A 15,758-nucleotide genomic window follows, 5' to 3' on the forward strand; every position below is an offset into this window, starting at 1 on the left:
AAGAGAATGTCCGTTGCTAAAATATGCTAAAATTTAATGAGCTCTGTAGGCGGACTCAAATACTAAAACACTGGCATTTGGGCGAACTACATCAAACTAAATAGCCTCTTTGTCAGATTAATGGAATATTCAAACAAATACTAATTTGGTCTTTCAGATGTTCAACTCTCAGAGACCCAAGTGAGCATGACAAATGAATAGCGATACTGAGTTGGAAGTCCCAAACATTGAGAATCTGTGATATCAGTTATAAATCGGCAGCTTGGCAGAAGAACCAGAGTAATTTGTTAATTTGCTTATTCAGGAAATTGTTGTGTAGCTTTCTGTTGGTCCTGATAATCTCTAATCTGTCAAGCATAAACTGAGAATGGGGGTGATCTTGGAATATAATTCCTATAATCCATTGTTATTGGCCTCAGTAACCAGAGATGATGAGAGCTGGAGTCCAACAAATTTTGGAGGGCCACTATTTTATCACTTCAGTTGATTAATTTTACGTGTTACGAAACCCAGATGAAAGAAACAGAGCCCCCTTATCTGTTGCTACGAAGTCCTTTTTTGTTATAATTTTCTAGAATAACAAGTGGCAATAACATAGCTAAAATTAAGATGCAAGGAAGCTGATGGCAAAGTTTGTGCATTTCATTAATATCATCTTCAGTTATTCATATAATTGTATTAACTAGCCATCCTCTGCCATGCATTGCTGTGGCCCAGTCTGTGTATATGTGTTTTGTAGGTGTATATATTTGTGTACATGTGTATGTATGTGGTTTTGTGGATGTGTTGTAATGTATTTTTTGGTTTTTGGCTTTTTAAGTCTCTTCTGCTGTGTTTTTATGAGTGATGGTCACTTGTTGGCCTAATAGGTGTGTTGTGTCCAAATTTCGTGTCAATCTGTCCAGTGGTTTTTGATCACCAAGCGGGTTTTATGTTAATCCCACAAACGAACATTACATTTTTATTTATATAGATTACATATACATTCCTCCTTTCTTTCCTCAAGGTGGCAAATCTGACTCCCTGCCCCCCCCCCCCCCCGATTGACAATAATCCTATGAGGCAAGTCAAACTGAAGAAGTGTGACTACTCCAGGATCACCAAGCGAGTTTTATGGTTTACTGCGGACTTGAAACTTGATTTTCAAGCTTAATATCTCTAGCCACAAGATCATATTGGATGCATGACCACATTGGGACATCATAGCGTGCTTGAGATCTTTTGTTGTTTATTTGTTCAGTTGCTTCCGACTCTTTGTGACCTCATGGATCAGCCCACAGCAGAGATCCCTGTTGACCAAGACCACCCCCAGCTCCTTCAAGGTCAAGCCTTGAAGGATACCATCCATCTATCTTGCCCTTGGTCGGCCCCTCTTCCTTTTTCCTTCCATTTTCCCAAGCAACATTATCTTCGCCAAGCTTCCCTGTCTTCTCATTATGTGGCCAAAGTACTTCATCTTTGCCTCTAATATCCTTCCCTCCAGTGAGCAGCCGGGCATTATTTCCTGGAGTATGGACTGGTTTGATCTTCTTGTGGTCCAAGGCACTCTCAGAATTTTCCTGTTTGAGATCTTACATAGTCAAATATTGTGTAAGATATCTTCAAGATATCTCAGCAAACAATGTCATTGGCGAGTATCTGGATATGGAGCAGAAAATGTCACTTCTCTGATCCTCTCTACTTTCCATCAGGAATGAGATGGCCAAAGGAAGGGATTATTGCAGTGCAAGAGTGTGTTTGAGGACATTATGAGTATTGTAGAGGGAGGAGGACAACAATTTAAGCATTAAGGTGGACTTCTAGTTTTGTATTTCCCTAATAGGAGGCTGGCCTATTCATAGTAAACTGAAATAGTAATTCCTGTTTGGGTTTTTTTTCCAGATACAAAGGAAAAAGGAAGCAGGTTTGGGACAAATGAGAGTGACAACTGCAAGATAGCATCACCTGGAATGCCACAAAATCATGTAAGGGATCGCCTAAGTAAGTGTTTCAAGAAGACAACTGCACAAAGCTTTATCTGGAAGCACTCGAATCAGTAGTTCCCCTCCCGATATTATTGGACTGTAAAACTCATCAGTACTATCAATGTTGAGCCAGCATTTTACTACTACTGGAAATCTACATGGTTTCTACCCTCATGCAGCTCTCACATGGCCATGCCTCTTTGACCTCATTGATCTTGCGCCATAGATTTTGCAAGCCCTGGTCACTCTCACTATCTGAATGTCCAATGTTACATGAAAGCAGAAGGGAAAATCAGAAGGAAAGAGATTATTGTGTCTAGTTATGACAGAGAAGTTTGAAGAATGACAAAAGTGGGAAACAAGATAGAAAAAGGCAAGCTTGTTTAGGGTTCACCAAGATTTTATTTCTTTCTTCTTTTCAATGCAGTTTATCTTTAAAAAATAACACCCAGTGGCACAAATATGTGGTTTCCACTTCTCATACATCGTGCTAATCATTCTAATAGTGAGAGAAAGGTTTTGGATTGAGATATATTTTCAGGTGACATTGGGATGTTGGGAAACTGAAAGACATTTTTTTAAAGAACCAAATACTGAAATAGACTTCAAACTTTTGACCTCTATCTCCCTCCTGTGGTGCAAGCAGGCAATTCCCAGACCAGTTTCAAATAACTGTACATTCCTATTTGCTATTGCTTGACTGAATTGAAAAATGCAACTGTTAATATAGTTTCCCATGACATATAAATGTTGACCACATTTGCACAGCAAAACAAACCATGGTGTGGTTTGCTAAGATTTGACATGTTATGAAATACAAATCTTTATCTGCTAACAAAACATTTTTTCCAGCAATTACAAAACACAATCTGAATCCATGGTTAATGGTGGGCTTACAAAGTACAGCTTGTGAACAAACCCACAACTATGGCTTGTTTCTTATTCTACTCAGTCAGAAACATAGGCTGGCAAGAGAGACAGGAGCAGAACAAATCAAAAGACAAGCCACAGGCAAACATACAGTATGTTTAATATATTGTGGAAGGCTTTCATGGTCGGAATCGCAGGGTTGTTGTGAGTTTTCCGGGCTGTATGGACCATGGCCATACATAGCTTCTGCAACATGGCCATACAGCTCAGAACACTCACAACAATACAGTATGTTTGTCAGTCTGTCATGCAATTTGTGATATAAGCAAATAACACAAACCATGGATTATCAAGACGTGCAAATGTTGCCACTGAAATGGAAGAGCAGAGTTCACCCAGAGCTAGAATAAACAAGGTTCTTTCACAGATTTAATTGACATGAATTAAGGAAGTTGCTGGCTCTTGGCTCTGCATCCTTCAGGAGGTGCCGAGAGAGGGGAAGACACACATAGTTTTGTAGCACATAATAGACAATGTTATGTTAGTAACTTCTGTAGTACATTTAAGAAGTAAGCAGAGCTAGTGAATGTTTTTGAGAGGTTGTCTACACCACCGAAATAATCCGCTGTAATTCAAATCATTTTGTCCTGGCTTTACCTCATTAGAGCCATGCCTATCCATAACATAGCACACTAAAGTTATATTGATGTCCTTGCTCCAAATTTGAATGAGCACCACTTTATTTTCCCCTTCTCCCCCAAAGTGATTTTCCATTGCTTGCCTTTCTGATCAGGTCCACTTGTGATGCTACCTTCCAAAGCAAACTGCTTCCTGACAGAGTCCTACTGGTGATGCACTTGCTTTGACATCAGAGTGAGGTGTTCAGCCATGCAATCCTTGGCAAGGAGGCAGCCCAATCGATGCCTCTTTCTTGATCTCATGGCTGGGCACCTTGTTTTTAAGAAAGCGACTTCCTTAGCACGGCTCTGTTGCTCAGTTGTTTGGCCAGGAAGGCAGCAGGCATGTAAAATAATAACAACAAAAAGGGTAAGGCTTCCCTTTGACATTAAGTCCAGTCGAGTCAGACTCTGGGGGGTGGTGCTCATCTCCATTTCTAAGCCGAAGAGAGTCAGTGTTGTCCGCAGGCGCCTCCAAGGTCATGTGACTGGCGTGACTGCACGGAGCCGTACCTATTGATCTATTCACATTTGCATGTTTTCGAACTGCTAGGTTGGCAGAAGCTGGGGCTAACAGCGGGAGCTCACTCCACTTCCCAGATTCGAACCGCTGACCTTTCAATCAGCAAGTTCAGCAGCTCAGAGGTTGAACCTGCTGTGCCACCAGGGACTCCTAATAATGACAACAACAACAACATTTTTATTTATATCCCACCCCCTCTCCCGGAAGGGACTCAGGGCGGCTTACAGCAAGTAATTTACAACAATGCAAAAAAAAAAAATACAAAAAATGGCAATGTTTGTTATCCAGCAATGTGTCCTGCCCTGATCTAGATGGAAACAATTAGCAAAACATAGCAAATGACCACATTTATGGAGCAAGAGCTGAATTGTGGATTACTGTATTAAAGACTAAAAGAAATGCTTTCACTGTTGAAGGGGTTGCCTGTCATGTGTCAGGATCAAGGCAAGTATGATTTTTTTTTTTAAAAAAAATAATCAGTGTAGACAAGCTCTCAGTTACATATGGCAAAGTAGCTTCAGTCTCATGCACCTTATAGTGATTAAGATATGCTGACTTCAGAAGCATTAACAACTATCAATGAAATGTAAAAAATCTGTTTTTCTACTTCCTGGAGTATATAATTTTTTATAGAAAAGAGAAAACCTTACAAGTGAAATTAGCGATGAAAATTAAAACATTGATAGTGTATTTTGACTTTTAGTGTTACCCACAAAATTGAGTACAGGCACATAATTACTTCAAGGTTATATGAAAGTATTAATTTGCAGATAATGTCCACAATGTCCAACAAAAGTCACACCTTGTGCAGGATCTGTAGAAAAGAATGGATCCTAATGAATGTGCCTAGTGGTTTCATAAAGCAATGCAATATTTGCATCAGTTCTAGTCTTACACACAAACACCTAAGTAAGGAAAACATAATACTTATCAGTTTCCTTTTCTAATCTAAAGTATGCTTACCTTTCTTTAACCACTTCATTGGATTGCTTTTTATTGGCAGAAACAGAACTCTTGTCAGGTTGTTCAGCAGACTGCTGGGTATGGACCAATGTCTTATAGAACTGAATTTTAAAAAGCATGACATTTAGTGAGCAATCTTATATCTTAATTCCAATTTTGTCAATACTTTGGAAATATACGCTTTTTAAGAAAATACAACCATTTAATGCTTTTGTATCATTTTATATAATGCAAGCCTCTTCGTCTTAAATTATATGCAGGCCTGCTAAGGAAGCATTTTGGTTTATTTTCATATAATCTTCACTTGACAGTTCAAGACATTTTATTTTTAAAAAATACATACACAAACGTTCCAAAAGGATAAGGTGCTGACTCTGCAAGTACAATGTTATAATCTAATCTATAACTTAAAGTGAAACATCTGAAATTTTGTTGCTGAGTTTCTTCACATATTCTTGGGGGGGGGGGGGAGCAAAGGCAGTCGGACTTCTGAATAATGTTTGCTTGTTTATTTCTCATATGAGATTAAATTAAGGCGAGAATCCTATGTATGCACAAAATGGAAGCAAACCTAGCTGAATACTTCATCTCATGTAATGGTAAGCCAGAATGTCACGTAATCCTAGGGTACATTTAAATTGCCCACTTAATATGAAAGGACTCCAGATAAGTTCCAGGACACTCAAACGAGCTCTTCCAGGGTAAGATGGGACAAAGCCACCTAAACACAGTCTTGACTTGTTAGCCAAAGTTGGGAGTAATTTCAATTCTGGATGCTGAATTTGGAGCATCCCCGGACTTAGGGTCCACTGCTGTCCCGTGTTTTGTGGGCTGTCCTGGCCCAGGGACACAGAAAGACATTTACTGTCCCTTCCCATTCTCCATGTTGTCAGCAGTAACATTGGCCAGAGCGATGGGGCAATCAGGGAAGGGAAGGACAGAGCAGGGAGCAATGCCTCCATTCCCTTTGTTGACCCAGCCAAGGTCACATCAGGCATCAGCCAACTCAGTTTGGTGCCATTGGGCAATCAGGACTCCTCTCTCCCACTTCCCCAGTGGTTGGGCCCATTGGTAGATCTACTCCAACTTTACAGTTCATAAGAAGTTTATCAATGCATGCTGATGCACAGCTACAATCTGACTCCAGCTTCTAGTGGGAGAGCCAGTATGGTGTTTGGACCATGACTCTGGAGATGTGGTTCAAATCTTTGCTCAGCCATGAATTCTTGCTTGGTGACTTTGGGCAAGTCACATTCTCTCAGCCTTAGAAGATGAAGGCAAACATACTTTGAATGCCTTCAAATCATTTCCGACTTACTTACTCCTTATCATTCATAGTTGACACGAAAATGCACTGGCAAGGGAGCATTCATGCAAGACTGAGATAAAAGAGGAGACAGTCTCAAGGGCACCAAATTCTTTGTTTAAATTAGATAAGCAGCATCATACATAAAGTCTATTATTTATAAGCATAAGCTACACCCTATTTTTAAAAATGCCTGACATGCAAAATCTCAACTTGCTCCTTTTGCCTACATATCCAACCTTTCATGGCTATAATACTGTGTAATATGTGTTTTCTTCTCCTAGAATGTGTAAGAAATCTTTGCTTTACTTAAAGTAATTGCCTTAACATCTCCTGCTAACTGAACAAGCTAAGGAAATACTTGCTGGGAAATTTTAATGGTAGCACTGCTTGTTTATGGGATGCCTTCCTGCAACATGTCACTGATTCATCTTAGCCTTTTTTTTTCTCCCTCCTGTGAAGATAAACACACCACACCCACCCAGCTTCTTATTCCTGGTCCTGAAGTAGCAGCCATAATACTACTATTACTCATACCACATTTAAAGAGCGCATATTTGTATAATAAATACAATAATCAAAACAGAACAAACTTTATTCTCAACACTGAAATTATACCTTACATTTGCATATGTTACAGCTGAGAAATTCTGTGATTTTTATCACCTGCTAACCCTAGGGTTAACCCACACAAATCCTCCCAAACACATGTGAAATAGCTCAATCTCTTTTCCATTCAAATTATGCCTACATTATCACACAGCAGCCTGAAAGACCACACATACTGTAGCTAAGGATACCATCAGTTGTGCATCTTGGCTATTAACGAGATGTGTTTACAAGCACGGAGGCAAATGGCTATGGAAACTGTATGCCTGTTGGAACTGGATTAGCCACTACTCAGCCATTCCTGCTGCACCTTCCCTAAGACAGCAATACTCCCCATGTCCAACTATGCAAAAATCCCATCGTAATTAATTTTCCTGTTGCATAGTTTTCAGCAAATTATATGCTGAATTTCAAGCAAGAAGATATTGCAGCAGCATAAATAACACAGAATTATTTCACTGTGTCAGGGAAAAAAGAACCAAAAATTTGCTGTCAACTACAAAACATCACTGGCATGAATCAAGTGTTTGAATCAACTCTCTACGCATCTCCATGTAGCTTCGAATGTTCCCAAGACAATCTTTTTCATTTCTATGAGATCTTTATACTCAGGCTTCGTCTTGCATTAATACACTCCCTTTTCTAACCATTGACACAACCCTTAAACACTATGCATTCATTTAAACAGTTGACCTTTCAATCAAGTTCAAACGAGGAGGGGGAAATTCACAAATTAATGGGTAGACCACAACACAGAGTTCTCTATTGTCCTCTCGGATGAATGAGGCAGTCCTAATAAGATCAGCAAACGCAGGAACCGCTTCTATTGCCTTGTCAGAAAGACCAACCTTGCTCCTCCTTCAACAACACTTCTTTTTGTGCAGCAAGCAGTAGCCCGAGCACTACTCATTACTTATGATGCCCACTTCTCTCAGTCCCGCTCCCAATCCTAAAAGGCACAAATTAATACGCAAAACGGCAATCTGTGGGTGGTAATGTGGGCACAGAATTAAAGGCAGATGAATGGGAATTGTGTGTATTTGGAGTACAGGGAAAATACTATGGGAGAAACACATGCAAGGGGAGGGTGCTGTGAACGGCAACAAACAGGAGAAGGCTTGGAAGGGATACCTGAAGCCAGGAAGGCATTTGACTCAACAGGATGGTGAACATATAGGAGAACGGCTTGAGTTGCTACGTGAGAATGTGAAATGACAGCTGTGCACAGAAGCAATGTGCAAGTCTTCAGATAAATCTTGTTAATCACATCTTTGAAACACAGAGATTATTCAGCAGTCCCCAAGTTACGAACAAGGTTTGTTCTTAAGTTGAATTTGTATGCAAGTTGGAACAGATACATTTCAAAGTGTAATTCCAACTTATCCATCTATCTATCCATCCATGCTTTAGACAGCATGGGGAAGGGTTAACACCCCTGTGGTGTTCGCTTTACTGTCTGTACCCTGACTTGGGAGATTTCACCACTTTCTCTCCTTGTGATCATTGGATTTTGAAAAAATTGCTTCTTGTGGAATCACAGATAGAAGAAATTAAATATGTTAATGGTGCAACCTTGAACACATTTGCCTGCATGTAAACCCCATAGGATACAGTGGCACTGACTTGTGAGACTTTAGGGTACATTGTATTATAAGAATAACAAGAGGCCAAGAGTGGTGCAATGGGTTAAACCCTTGTGCCAGCTAAACAGCTGACCTTAAGGCCAGTGGTTCAAATCTGCGAGATGGGGTGAGCTTTCATCTGTCAGCTCCAGCTTCCCATGCAGGGACATGAGAGAAGCCTCCCACAGGATGGTAACACAAGATGATTTGGGAGATTACACCGTACTTTCTGTCTCTGTGATCATTGGTTTTTGAAAAAATGGCTTGTTATGGAAACAAGGATTGGAGGTACAGCTTCAGTGGAGACACCTTTTCCCCATCATAATAACTTCCAGAAGTGAATTTCCCTTCCAAGGGATAGATTTCTCTCACTTTCTGTTGTCTAACCGAGCTCTGAGGATGACCTGGGAAGGAATCCCACTGGAGCATTGCAGCACACCCAAATACCTGGGAGTAACTCTGGATCGTGCCCTGACCCACAAGAAGCACTGCCTGAATATCAAGCAAAAAGTGGGCACTAGAAACAATATCATACGAAATTTGACTGGCACAAACTTGGGGATCACAACCAGACACAGTGAAGACATCTGCCCTTGCGCTATGTTACTCTGCTGCTGAGTATCCATGCCCAGTGTGGAACATATCTCACCACACTAAAACAGCAGATGTGGCTTTTAATGAGACATGCCGCATTATCACCACTAGAGAAATTACACTGTTTTGCCGGTATCGCACCACCTGACATCCGCTAGGAAGTAGCAGCCAATAGTGAAAGGACCAAGGCAGTGACATCTCCAGCCCATCCCCTATTTGGGTATCAGCCAGCACATCAACGACTTAAATCAAGAAATGGTTTTCTAAGATCTACAGAAACACTATCTGGAACACCTCAGCAAGCGAGAGTCCAAAAGTGGCAGGCACAAACCCAGAACCTCAATCAATGGCTGATACCAAATGAGAGACTCCCTCCTGGGCACACAGAAAACTGGGCGACTTGGAAGGCACTGAATAGACTGCGCTCTGGCACCACGAGACGCAGAGCCAGCCTTAAGAAATGGGGCTACAAAGTGGAATCCACAACATGCGAGTGTGGAGAAGAGCAAACCACTGACCATCTGCTACAGTGCAACCTGAGTCCTGATACATGCGCAATGGAGGACCTTCTTGCAGCAACACCAGAGACACTCCAAGTGGCCAGATACTGGTCAAAGGACATTTAATCAACTACCAAGCTTGCAAACTTTGTGTTTTGTTTGTTTGTTTAAAAAAATGCAGTACAACTGTTTGGTCTGCTCCTGACATGATAAATAAATAAAATAAATGTTGTCTAACCCCTGTTCTTGACAGAGCCACTGTGGCAAAATGGGTTAAACCCTTGTGTCAGCTGAACTGCTAACCTTAAGGTTGATGGTTCGAATCCGCAAGACAGGGTGAGCTCCCGTCTGTCAGCTCCAGCTTCCCATGCAGGGACATGAGAGAAGCCTCCCACAGGATGATAACACATCTGGGTGTCCCCTGCGCAACATCCTTGCAGACTGCCAGTTCTCTCACAGCAGAAGCAACTTGCAGTTTCTCAAGTTGCTTCTCACACAATTAAAAAAAACTTGTTCTTAACTAGAAGTCATTTGTAAGCCAGATGTTTGTAACTCGGGGACTTCCTGTACAGACATTCAGGGAACACACCGGCAGAGAATACCATCATGCTTGTGTTGGTAAAGGGGAGAAGATAAAATACTATATAGAAATCAAAGAAGGGATGGGAGACTTTTTCTCTGGGATGTCACTTGCTACATGTTGCTTGCTAAACACTAAGTTGTGTCCACTGCAGCTAGCTTAAAGCGTTTTCTCCTACAGGTTTGCTTTAAAACACACACACAGAGCTATCCAGATCAAACTCAACTATCACAACATGTAGAAAAATTGGAGCTTGAGAAGGAACAAGGCACAAGAAAAACAGAGCAAAGATTGTATGTCGTTTTAATCACAGAAAGGTTTGATCCAACAGGACTCGGGCTCCCTGTTGTCAGTTTTCTAGGGGATACATTTCCGCTAAAGGGGTCCACTACATTCCAGATTTCAAGGCACTCAGGCTTAGGGGTGTAGCCAAGATGGACTTTAATCCTTACAAGAAACTGCAAGTACAAAAAACAAGGCAATCCTCGGAAAACAAGGGTGTGGACCCATGCAATCGTTACGGGATCAGAAGTCCAGCAAGAAAGGCAAAAGCCGCCGGAGAGAGCCAGAATCCAGTCTTCTAATCCATCCCTGTCAACTCAATTCTCCTCCAGTTCAAAATATGCTTCATCAAGATGGCACGGGGAAGGATTGATGGAAAGAGGATTTAAAATGTCCTAACTTAGTCTGTCACAGCCAAAAAGGAGTAAAAACAACCATCACAGAGCATTTTGTGTTCTCAGAAAGATTAAGAAGTGGTATTTAACACAAGCCTCTGCACAAATGTGTCCCCCAAAAATGCATACATCTTTTAACACAGTCTGGGGAAAACTTTGGCCCTCCAGGTGTCTTGGACTCTAACTTCCACAATTCCTAACCGGCTGTTAGGGGTTGGTGCTCATCTCCATTTCTAAGCCAAAGAGCCGGCGTTGTCCATAGACACCTCCTAGGACATGTGGCCGGCATGACCGCATGGAGCGCTGTTAACTTCCCGCAGGAGCTGAATGTATTGATCTACTCACATTTACATGTTTTCGAACTGTTAGAACTGCAGAAGCTGGGCTAACAACAGGAGATCTGAACCACCAACCTTTTGATCAGCAAGTTCAGCAGCTCAGTGATTTAACCCGCTGTGCCACCGGGGGTTCCATTAGTATAGTAAAATATAATAATGTCCATCCTACACAAGATGGATTATAAATGCATTCACCTAGCAGGCAAATTATCATCATTGCTATTACTAGCGATTAAAACAGGCATGGACAAACTTTTGGACTTCAACTACCACAACAAGGGTAATCAAATTGAAACTGAATCAAGATAAGACAGAAGAACTACTGGCCTCATGTAGGATGGATATTATTATATTATACTACACTACTATACTGCAATTATTATATATAATTATTATATTTTTCTCACCCTGAAAGGGACTCAGAGCGGCTTACGAGATATATAAACATACAATATATTAAATTATTTGCATAGTACAATATCAGTATTATATATTATTATATTGTACTACACCATTATATTGTAATATTATTAGTAATATTAAATGTAATATAAAATATATAATTATAATTATGTATTATTAGTAGTCTTATATATTACTATAATGTACTACACCATTATATTATAATATTATTAGTTATATTAAATGTAATATAAAATATATAATTATAATTATGTATTATTATTAGTAGTAGTATAGTGTATTACATTATATTATAATTATATGTATATACAATACATTATATTATATTACTCTAAAGCATAATACAATACCAGTATTATATATTACTATATTGTACTACACCATTATATTGTAATATTATTAGTAATATTACATGTAATATAAAATATATAATTATAATTATGTATTATTAGTAGTATTAGTGTATTACATTATATTATAATTATATGTATATACAATACATTATATTATATTATATTACTAGTAAAGCATTATACAATATCAGAAATATATAATTTTGTTTTTCCTACGTTGTACACCACTGTGAGTCGCCCCCGGGCTGAGAACAGCGGTATAGAAGCAAAGTAAATAAATAATAAATAAATACATATATCACTATATTGTACTAACTCTAATAAACAATAACTCTAAATAATAAATAATAGTACAATAAATAATACTATTTAAAAACTCTAAATAATAAATAATACTACACCATTATATTGCAATATTATTACTAATATTAAATGTAATATAAAATATATAATTATAATATTGTATTATTATATTGTATTCCATTATAATATTATAAATATTATATCTATATACAATATATTATATTATTAGTCAAGCACAGGAGACAAGATGGAATTGTCTTCAACTATAGCAGATAAGTTGTGGTAATATAATATACAATAGACTAAATTACAGCATTATCAATATTATATCTAATATATTAGCATTATTATATGACCATGTTATTATTTCTATATATTGAGGGGCTCCCAGGCAGTTTTGGGCAAACTTGGGCCCTCCAGGTGTTTTGGACTTCAACTCCCACAATTCCTAACAGCCTCAGGCCCTTTCCTTTTGCCCCTCAGCCGCTTAAGCGGCTGAGGGGCAAAAGGAAGGGGCCTGAGGCTGTTAGGAATTGTGGGAGTTGAAGTCCAAAACACCTGGAGGGCCCAAGTTTGCCCACGCCTGTTCAAGAGGAAGGTTTTAGCCAGGGATACACCAAGAGAGGAGAAAAGGAATTGCCCTCTGCACATGCTCAGGGGCAGGCACTCACCGCTGCCCCCTCCTCCTCCTCCGCCTTCTTCGTCCATGTCTGGCCGTGCTGAGCGCGCGTCCTCCTCTCCTGCCTTCCGCCGCGTCTCTGTCCTTCTCCTCAGAGCCTCCGACGAAGACTCTGCTTTTGGCCCCGCCCCTCCTCACGTGACCCGCCCCCGAAAGCATAAACACGCCCCCTCATTATAGCCAGCCTATCAGAGGAGGAGGAGTAAAGAGCGGGAAGGACCCCATTCGGCCAAGAAGCAGGAAAATTGCATTCGCAGCTCCCCCGACAGGTGGCCATCCCGTCTCTGTTTCAAAGCCTCCACCACACTCCAGGGCAGAGAGTTCCCCTGCTGAACAGCTCTGACAGTCAGGAAGTTCTTCCTAATGTTCAGATGGAATTTCCTTTCCGTAATTTGAACCCATTGCTCCTAGTCTCAAATGCAGCAGAAAACAAGCTTGCTCCCTCTTCCCAATGACTTCCTATCACATATTTATAGAATCATCCAGTCCAACCCCCTGCCAAGAAGCAGGAATATTGCATTCAAATCACCCCTGACAGATGGCCATCCAGCCCCTGTTTAAAAGCTTCCAAAGAAGGAGCCTCCACCACACCCCGGGGCAGAGAGTTCCACTGCTGAATGGCGCTCACAGTCAGGAAGTTCTTCCTCACGTTCAGATGGAATTTCCTCTCTTGTAGTTTGAAGCCATTGCTCCTAGTCTCAAATGTCTATCATGTCTCCTCTCAGCCTTTTCTTCTTCAGGCTAAACATGCCCAGCTCTTTAAGCCGCTCCTCATAGAGCTTGTTCTCCAGACCCTTGATCATTTTAGTCACCCTTCTCTGAACACCTTCAGTGTCTCAACATCTCCCTTCAATTGTGGTGCTCAGAATTGGACACAGTATCCCAGATGTGGTCTAACCAAGGCAGAATAGAGCATGGGGAGCATGACTTCCCTGGATCTAGACCAGTGGCTCTCAACCTTCTTAAACCCATGACCCCTTAATACAGTTCCTCATGTTGTGGTGACCCCCAGCCATAAAATTATTTTGTTGCTACTTCATAGCTGTAATCTTGCTACTGTTGTGAATAGGAATGTAAATATCTGATATGCAGGAGGTATTTTCATTCACTGGACCAAATGTGCAACAACAACAAATACAACAACAACAATTTTTATTGATTAGCCAGTTGGTCTTATAAAAACAGACAGTGCAAACACAACATACAACATACGTCTGGAGCAAATATTTATTAATTAATTTATTTATTAACAGTATTTATATTCTGCCCTTCTCACCCCGAAGGGTACTAAGGAAGATTACAATGTACATATATATGGCAAACATTCAATGCCATAGACACACAACATATATAGACAGACACACAGAGGCTATTTTACTTTTCCAGCTTTCATGGGGGTATTCTGGCCACCAGGGGAGCTGTCGCTTCACCGTCCATTTGTGACACTGAGGGAGTGCTTCCTCATTCTTTTTGCTTGCTTGCTGGAGATTTTATGGCATCGTAAATTAGTTAAATTAGTCTCCCCGCATAAGCGGTACCTAAATTTCCTATTTGACAGATGCAACTGTCTTTCGGGCTGCAAAGGTCGACAGCAAGCTACACACAATAGTAAGTAAAGTTTATTACGCTCGATAACCAGATCACAGCATGGGGATCCATACATTCACATCAAACCCAAGGGGTTACACACTTCAAACTTAATCAAGTTTTAAAATCTAAGCTAAAAACCAATACTAGTAGTTATTAAAACCTAACTCAACCTACATAATAGTCAGAAGCTCACTCTGACCGGGGCTGGCTTCGAACTCATTACCTTTTTTGGTCAGTAGTGATCTTAATGCAGCTGATTCCCAGCCAGCTGTGCCACAGTCCCAGTGCATTTAATTGGATTATATGGCAGTGTGGACTCAGATATCCCAATTTAAATCATATATTGTGGATTATCTGCCTTGATATTTTGGATTATATGCTTGTTTAAAAGGGCCCTTGATAGTAAAAAGAAAAAAACCCCAAACAAAACACCCAATAGATATGATAAATTAACACTTTCTGCTGATTGATGTAGTGAATCTCTTCCAATGGTAGAACTGGAACAAAACAAAGTTTTCCTTCCAAAATTACAACGTGATAAAAGACCCAGGGCCCTTCCACACAGTCCTATATCCCAGAATATCAAGGCAGAAAATCACACATTATCTGAGTATGGACTCAGATAACCCAGTTCAAAGTAGATATTGTGGGATTTTTTGCCATTATATTCTGGGATATAGAGCTGTGTGGAAGGGCCTCCAATGCAGTGGGAAAAGGAGAATGTAAAGTAAACAAAAGCATCCATCACCTCCTTCACTGAATCACTTCGCATCCCCATCCTGCCAGTTGCTTACACTTTAAAAGCCAAACACACAGAGATCTTGATTCTCGTTTTGAGGTCCTATGGTTTGCTGTAATGTTAGAGAAACCTTTAGGTAAAGGTTGACATTAAGTCCAGTTGTGTCCAACTCTGGGGGTTGGTGCTCATCTCAATTTCTAGCTGAAGAGCCAGCATTGCCCATAGACACCTCCTAAGTCATGTGGCCAGCATGACTTAATAGAGCACTGTTACCTTCCCGCCGGAGTGGAACAAGAGACAGGGCCTTTTGTGTGGTGGCCCCCAGGCTATGGAACTCTCTCCCAATTGAGATCAGATCTGCCCCCTCCCTCCTGACCTTCAGGAAGCTAGTGAAATCCTGGCTATGGAACAAGGCATTCCCAGAATAATGGCGGAGACTGGCAATTGA

General features: G+C 40.5%; 1 protein-coding gene across 1 annotated transcript in view; it reads right to left on the bottom strand.

The window, feature by feature from the left end:
- The window catches only part of LOC137094983 (cytohesin-3), a 326,264-nt gene extending 313,161 nt beyond the window's left edge, over window positions 1-13,103 (bottom strand). The window contains exon 1 of the mRNA XM_067461080.1: window positions 12,974-13,103. Within this exon, the coding sequence (XP_067317181.1) occupies window positions 12,974-13,010 (37 nt within the window). The 5' untranslated portion in view covers window positions 13,011-13,103. The remainder of the gene's footprint in view (window positions 1-12,973) is intronic.
- Window positions 13,104-15,758: the final 2,655 nt, after the last annotated feature.

The sequence above is a fragment of the Anolis sagrei genome, chromosome X (genome assembly GCF_037176765.1).
Source record: "Anolis sagrei isolate rAnoSag1 chromosome X, rAnoSag1.mat, whole genome shotgun sequence".
NCBI lineage: Eukaryota > Metazoa > Chordata > Lepidosauria > Squamata > Dactyloidae > Anolis > Anolis sagrei.